This window comes from Triplophysa dalaica, chromosome 13, assembly GCF_015846415.1.
Source record: "Triplophysa dalaica isolate WHDGS20190420 chromosome 13, ASM1584641v1, whole genome shotgun sequence".
In the NCBI taxonomy this organism is placed as follows: domain Eukaryota; kingdom Metazoa; phylum Chordata; class Actinopteri; order Cypriniformes; family Nemacheilidae; genus Triplophysa; species Triplophysa dalaica.
This window is the reverse complement of record NC_079554.1, coordinates 9,864,072-9,872,026: the sequence shown is the minus strand read 5'-3', so window position 1 is coordinate 9,872,026 and position 7,955 is coordinate 9,864,072. Positions and strand designations below refer to the sequence as shown.

General features: G+C 37.9%; 1 protein-coding gene across 1 annotated transcript in view; it reads left to right on the top strand.

Annotated features, from left to right (window-relative positions):
• Positions 1 to 132: 132 nt before the first annotated feature.
• kcnh5a (potassium voltage-gated channel, subfamily H (eag-related), member 5a) overlaps positions 133 to 7,955 on the top strand; it is an 85,759-nt gene continuing 77,936 nt past the window's right edge. The window contains exons 1-2 of the mRNA XM_056764448.1: positions 133 to 205; positions 7,589 to 7,712. Coding sequence (XP_056620426.1) covers positions 133 to 205; positions 7,589 to 7,712 — 197 coding nt within the window. The remainder of the gene's footprint in view (positions 206 to 7,588; positions 7,713 to 7,955) is intronic.

The window sequence follows — 7,955 nt, the reverse complement described above, 5'->3', positions numbered from 1 at the left end:
TACCAGTCAGGCACGGCGCATCGTTACCATGATCTTCTTCATCCCACCGATAGATACCCATCCCGCCTGTATCACTTTAACGACCAGCTTCCAGCAAGTGCGCGAGCCTGACCGTCGCTGCCCGATCGCAGAATGCACGGAGGAAAAAGAGGACTGGTGGCACCACAAAACACTTTTTTGGAAAATATCGTTCGTCGCTCAAGTGGTAAGATTATTTCTTCAAATTGCAGTACACTACAAAGCAAAGCGAAGGGAGGAAGTATGTTATAAATGAACTAACATTTGTTTGATACTGTTTAAAATCTTTCAAGAAGATGGAGCTTTTATGCTCTTTGATCTGAGTAGAAATACTAATGAGTTGGTTTTGGAGTAACACAGTTTAGCATCAGTAGGAATTGTACTGATACTTAAAAGTGAACCATGGTTTTGCTTTGCGCGCGAGTTTGTTTATAGAAAGGAAAGGTCAATTATTAATTCATAGTTTTAATATTTAGAGTCGGCTGAACGTGTAAAGTCAGATCTTCATACCCTTTGTACTTACACTCGTGATGATGCGCTCCTAAGGGAAATATTTAATTGCGTCAAACGGAGTCTTGTCAAAAGTGCGTAACCAGGATTGTTACACAATATTAAACGTCCATTTTTATTTGATCTTATCAGTTATGTTTAACATTAGTCTTGACATTTTAATTAGTGACTATTATTATTAAGCATTCAAGAAAAGAATTATGGTTTTTATGATTATTTCGGACACTTTAGAAAATGAGCGCGTGCTGCCGGATAATGTCTCAATGAAACAGTCAGAGAGCGTCATTTACATGTTAATGTTTAGTGATGAATTCGTTTGAATATAGCAGCAGATACTGTTTTATTAACTCATTTGTGGTGGATTTTTGTTCTTATGTGGTTTTGTCTGTTTGCAGTTTCAAAGTGATTTTGTGTCACTTTAAACATATATCCCGTTTGAATGTGCGCGTCGTTGATGCGCGTTTGTAAAAATAGACCTCACCAGCAGAGGTCACACACGATTACACTGAAAAAAAACATTAATATTATTTTTCTTTCTGACTTTGTATCTCTCTCACTTCAAGCAGTTGGAATGGTTTTGTATGCATTGCCACTAGAAAGTTCTATTTGATAAAGTGTGTGTTAATACATTTCCCTCTTACTGTACTGTGGCTCATAAAACTAAACCATGGCATTTGCCAGCTCTCTCACTCCAACACATTTGTATTTTTGGAACGGAAAGGGATGCTGATCCTTAGGATTCTCAACCCTCAACACAAAATTTGTTGCAAATCTAATTCAGAGTCTCTGGATTAACAAGATTTATATTGTGAGCTCCCTGAGTCACTGTGGGATCATTTAACATTTAATGTATAATTGATGCAGTAAGTGCAAATTAAGTTGTGCAGCAGACCTCATGTTATTTTTAGACCCCCCTCTACCCCATTAAATCCCATTAGTATTGAAATATGTCTTATTGATTTGTGCATTTAAATGTACACATACATTCATTTATTTTCTTGTAATTTACATTTAACATGTAATCTGTTGCAATGAAGATTTTATTTTTCTTTATTTGAAGTGTCTTAAAGCGATTTACAGTGAGGATACAAATTAAAAAACGATTAATGAACGCAGTCGTCAGGTCAGGGTGACATATATTTAAGAATGTTTGTTTATCCTGTCTGATTCTTAAAGCTATAAGAAGCCATTGCAGAATGTCTAGAGATATTTTAATTTTGTTTGTGCTCCATAACAAATGGATGATGTTGACATTGAAGACTTTTGAGAAGGAGTGACGATCTTGCAGAAAGAAAGACAAGCTCTGTGTAGTAAGATATCCATGCAGATTTCATGTAACTGGTGGGGGAGTCTTTATTTCCTAAATATTGTATGTGAAAATGGTAGATACAGACATGGGTCATGGAAAGATGATGATTTGATCAAATTTGACTTTCAGAGCCAGTTCCTTTAAGTAGAAGCCCAAGAAACCTCCTAGGCGTTAAGTTGTGCTTGTGTGATATCAAAGCTCTGCTGTTGTGAATTATGTAACAGAGCAAAATTATCTATACTCTATGCATAATAAGCATACTGTATAACTGTTAAGAGTTAAAATATTGTTTCTATATACTTGCTCTTGCCTCCGGCAAAAAAAATATACTCACACAGCATGTCCCCTAAAAAATAATGAAGCTTTTCATAGGTGCAGCTGTCAGAATGATTAAGGTGTTATAAGGTTTTTTGTGTATGTGTCCTCCTTTAACAACTCCAACCTCTCCATGTAGTTCTTCTTCATTATTTCTTTGTTTGGCGAGACAGGAGTTGTTTGAGTATTCCCATCTCTATTAAAGAGGGCCTGAATAAGGTCAGCTTTTACGTTGCTTTTTGCTTTTATAAATATTTTTTGTTACAACAAAGAGCAATGCGTAATTTCCTCCAATTTTCTTATGTAAGTGGAGAATCAAATGTGGTGATTTTTAATGTTTTAGAAAAGCTTGTTGTTGTCAGGACTCAGGTTGACTTTTGTCTAATCAATGACAGCAGGGATGCTGATTCGCTGGGGAAATGAAATTACTTCAAAAGATCGCCTTCTCTTTCATTGAGGACAGCTATCCCACCTCCACAGTAAAGCCGGTTGACAATTCTGAGTTCGGATAAATATGGCAATATTTTTTATGTTATCCAAAAATGTTCATTTTTTGTTGTGCTGTATGTTTTCTCAGTCTTGTGTTCCTTTGTTCTCTCTCTCACACACACATTTCTTTCTTTCTACCTCGTCAGAACTGTTCATTTGCGTGTGGGACTTATGCAATGTACCTCGGCTCATCTAAGCATGGCTGCCCCCGGCCATCCTGAGCATGCTCTTTTGCAACGTTTGTCACAGTGCGAGGTGTATAGGCACAGTATGCGGTCTCAAAGACAGAAAGAAACACAGACGGAAGCGTTTGACATACTGAAATTGTGATACAGTTAAAAAGACAAACAAATCAAGGCGGAGAGGAAAATGTAATGCAACAAACCACAAAAAGTAGTAAGAAGGAAACTAAGTGGTTGAGTGGGATGGGTGCTAAAATTTAACATTTGAAAATAACACAGAATGAAAAAACAGAATACAAAATATAAATGCAATCATAGGGTGTATGACAATAACAGAGAACTGCGAAGAGAAATAAATGGATGTTAGAAGCCAAAATATTTGTTATGAAAGTGCTTGCTAACCAGTGTTCAGGACAGAGAGCTGTTTTGTCGTTGTTGAAAACGATACTTCAGTACATGCTTAGTTTCCACATTGGCCAACAGAAAATAATTTTCTACGATCACAGGTGTTTACAATGATCTAGTCTGTGTAAATGTAAGATTTATCTTAATAGAATATGTTTTCCTTCAGCTCTTTTAGTAGTTATCCATTCACACTTCCACAAGCCAGTGCAAGAACAGCACAACAGAGATAGAAAATACATTATGCAGTAATAGTGACGGGTCCAAAAATAGAAGAAGTTTGCCTGTTCAGTGTCATTACTTCTCACTGGCGTAACAGCCAGGAGTTACATGCAGATGAGCTTAGAGGAGAAGATGGCTTTGTTCCACCTAATGGCAGCAGGCAGAAAGGGTCCCGCGTGGAGAGCATGTGCTCATTGAATTGTTCATTACGCGCCATCATCTTCTTTTCTGCAACCTAGAAGACTGGTAACATCTCTGACAGTCCTCGTTGAAAGACATGAGCCATCTCAGAGAGTACAGACTGCTCTGGTGTGGTATGTCGTCGACGCGTGTTGTCAGTCCTGTCTCATGTTCCGTGGTCTGTCAGGCAGTTGTGGGATGCTATCATCTTCTATTTCTCATCGTGGATGATAGCTGCTTACATGGGTTGTCTTACACAATGGAGATCTTCCACCAACTCCATTGTCTTGCTGAGTTGTTCTGGCTCTGCTGTGCCGCGTCTTCTACGGATGGAGAACATAACAGTAAAAAATGCTTGGTTATTTTTAAGCTGGTGTGGGGTCAAAAATTGGATCGGGCTGGGTTATTTTAACTCCTTGTTGGGCAAAATGTTTACCATTTGCTTGGTTTTATACATTGCTGGATTTGTCCCTTTTTGATCCCACCGATGGGTTGAAATTAATCTTGCACTTTTTTGAAGTGATGCTGAAAAATCTTTTATAAGGTGGAAAGTGTTGAAAGCATGTATTTAAAGGCATAGCTCACCTAAAAGGAACATTCTGTTATCATTTCCTCACCTTCAGGTTATTTCAAACTAGCATGGTTTGTTGACCACAGAAGGAGATTTATTGGGGTTCTATAAAATGTCCCGAGTACTCTTAAAATGAAAAACTGGAACTGACATAAACACCAACCAAACACCACATTATCCACAGAACATTTAAATCCTTTTAAGCTAAATAAAGAAGACCTGTTTCATGTCCATCTATTACAGTTGTGTACGCTCAAAAAGAAACAGCTCTTGGTATGGTAGTAAAGGATCCAGGAGACTTTGTCCAGGGGTTATTTCTCTGAGCTTTTGTCTAACTCAGCAGCTGTATAGATGCATTTACAACATTTAATCAGCACAAAAGGCATATTTACAAACTGTGGCGAAGCCTGTCAATGTGAACAAATGTGGTTTATTAAAGGTGACATACCAGCCCTCAGGAAATGTCAAACTTCTCCCGACCTTGTCTGATCCTTCACAGTCGGAATTCACGAAGCGTGCGCTTGAAATTGAATCGACAACTGTCTTCAAAGCCGCTTGCTTAAGGCAGGACCTTCGGCCGGAGATTGGCGGTGGCTATTTCCTAATGCACATGCCCTGGACATCTCTCTTCGAGGTGGAAGTAACTGAGTCAAATGCTGACACACAAAAAGTGTCCGACAGTAATTGAATAGAGAATTATTGCGAGATAAAGAAAGACAGCAAGAGGCTGTGGAGATGAAGAAAAGGTCACAAATTGTCTGACAGCGGAGGCTGTGGAACCCAGGGTTTAATAATCAGAGCCATTTATAATCTACTTCCCTTTATTGTCAAATCTTAAAGTTTTGAATCTGAATCATGGCCTTTGGTAGGTCTTGTTAGAATACGCAGAACACCGGCTTTACGTTTTTTTTTCTGTTTTAGTCTAAGGAAAGGCATCTTTGAGTAACTTTGAATCTACATAAAAACACATTAGAGCAATATTTCCATATGTTGTTCCCAACCAGCCTAACAAAAGTGACTGTAATACAGTTTCATATTGAAGAATGTTGATGATTTGTTCGGGTGTGCAAGCATGCACTGCTGCATGAATAAATGATGTGCTTTTGTTTTTAGTGTTCTTTTGTTCTTTTTGCTGATGCTGTTTTGTAGTGAAAACATAATATTTTTAACTTAATAAATTTTTGTTGATTATATTTGAAACATATGCTTCTTTCTGTTTCAAATAATTCATTTTGCCTTTCCTTCTTCCAAGTATATAAATAGTGACAAATGGAAACTCATTGTATTGCTAATTGATCATTTGTTGAACAAGACATCTGTAGTAGAGTCGACAAGAATTAATTGGCTGAACAAGACATTTTGCATTTAGTGAGTAGGCTTGCATTGGACTGAGAAGTCTCAATACATCCCATTGCCTTGACGTTTGCCTTGGGCTGGATTATAAACAGAAGGCTTTCTAGAGTCTAAATATTCCATAGTTTTTACTGTACTGTATATACCACTGAACAAAACAGCCACGTCCTTTTATACAGTAGCTTGTGTAATGAATGCTCTTGCTGCCCTAAGGCGTCTTGTATTGCTTAATCCTAGTGGGGTTTGCTTTTCTCACTTAAACTACCGATGTACTGTCCTGACTTCAACCACTAGCATTGTAATTGGTTGTTATCTTCACCGTATCGCAACAAGACCCCATAGACTTGAGCCGCAGAAGTGCCCTGTGCCTGCTTCCCTTGTCTGCGCTCTATTTTTTATTAGTTATTAATTCTTGACTTCTTGGTAAAGACTTTATTAGTGTGAGTGTGCTGTCGTCGCGGTGAATGCAATCTATCTTCAGTAACAGAACTATGATTATCATATCACGGATCTCCGATCCGCCAACAGGATATGGGTCGCTCGCATCCCTTGGGAGAACTTCCTGCCAATTGATCCCTCATGTGAGGGGGGCATGGGCTTTGCATGTGTGGGGGCCGATGTAATGAGTCTCCACTCGTCTTCCTCATAGGGAACAGCACTTCACTTTATTCTATACACATCGTCTTTCAGCTGCTCTTTCTGATGAGGAGTAAAGATTAGTCAGGATTAAATGGAGGATAAAGGCAAGCACCATTTTCATGGCAATTGTCACTTGTGTCTCACTCTCTCATTTTTTTTTCTCACACATAAACTACAATAAACCTCAATAAAACTACAGAAAGTGCAACAGAGGCTACATTGCTGTGGGCTCACAGCAGCAAAAAACTCACCTGCCATTGATATAGCACAGTATTTCAATTGTATTTATTTCACGACTGCATTTCAATTGACTTGACAAGCAAAAGAATCAATTAAGGCACTTAGTTTCCCAGACAGGGATTAAGACTAGTCCTAAAATAAATGTTAGAGCTGTCCATACTGAAAACAATTTGCACAGACATATCCAAAAATATGCCCTGCGATGGGTTGGCACTCCATCCAGGGTGTATCCTGCCTTGATGCCCGATGACTCCTGAGATAGGCGCAGGCTCCCCGTGACCCTAGGTAGTTCGGATAAGCGGTAGAAAATGGATGGATGGATGGATATCCAAAAATACATCAGTGCCATTTTTCTCAAAATGCACACAAGTAACGTTTTTTGTACGACATGTTTGTAAAAAAACTGCTTAAATGTCCTTATTTAATTTGGGCCTAGTCCTGGTTTAATATAATCAATGTCTGGGAAACCACCCTTAAAAGTCCCTAACAGGACTTTATAAAAACTCATTAAATACGTGTTTTCGTTTCTTTTCAAAGACGTGTCAGAGTTGTGCAATTTTGTATGTATTATATTATTATACTATTACACTACGTAGATTAAACCTAATTTAAATTATCACTCAGTATAGGGTTGATCATTTGTTATTACGATTTTGGTTAACATCTACAGTATTATAATTTTCCATAACTAAAGAAGGGCCAGGCGATATTATGTGAACTTCTAAATTCTGACCAGTGCAAGACAGGGCGTCATATTTTACATCTCAGGTAGGCCTAATTGTTCTTTCAGTGGCTTTGTGATAGTTTATAAATAAATTTCATTTTTGGATTACCCCGTTTTATTTTCTTACAATTATTTAAAAAAAATAAGACTAAGAATTTAGGTATAATTCATAAAATTAAATTAAAGGTATAATTCTATAATTCTGTCATCTTTCACCCCAATGTTATTCAAAATTTCGTCTGTGTAACTTTAAAGAAGAGGCCTCAATGGTTATGTTCAAAATATCCTCTCATTTGTTCTGCACAAGAAAGAAAGTCGTACAAGTTTGTGACGTGAGGATGAGGAAATTATGAATGAACGCAACAACTCAAGCTGTTTTATTTGTCCCATTTCCTCATAATTCATTATATTTTCTCTTCAACGTTGGTTTTCAGAGACAAGCTTCTTGTTGGGCAATGCACAAATTGTGGAATGGCCTATAGTTTACAGTAATGACGGATTCTGCAAGCTGTCTGGTTATCACAGAGCTGAGGTCATGCAGAAGAGCAGCACATGCAGGTGAGTGACTGTCACAATCCTTCCTGTGTTTTCCCCTGTGGTTTGGACTTTTAATTTGTTTTCCGTGCCATGTTTGTAGTCCTTTGTAGTTTTTCTTGTTAATTAGTGTCTCCAGTTATTACTTGTTTCCTTTGTAACCTCAGTGAATTTAAGCCCTAGTGTTTCCTTTGTTTGGTGTCGGTCTTTATTTCATGCTATGTTATTGTGCCTCCTTCGTTCTGATGATTACCTCAGTTTGTTTTA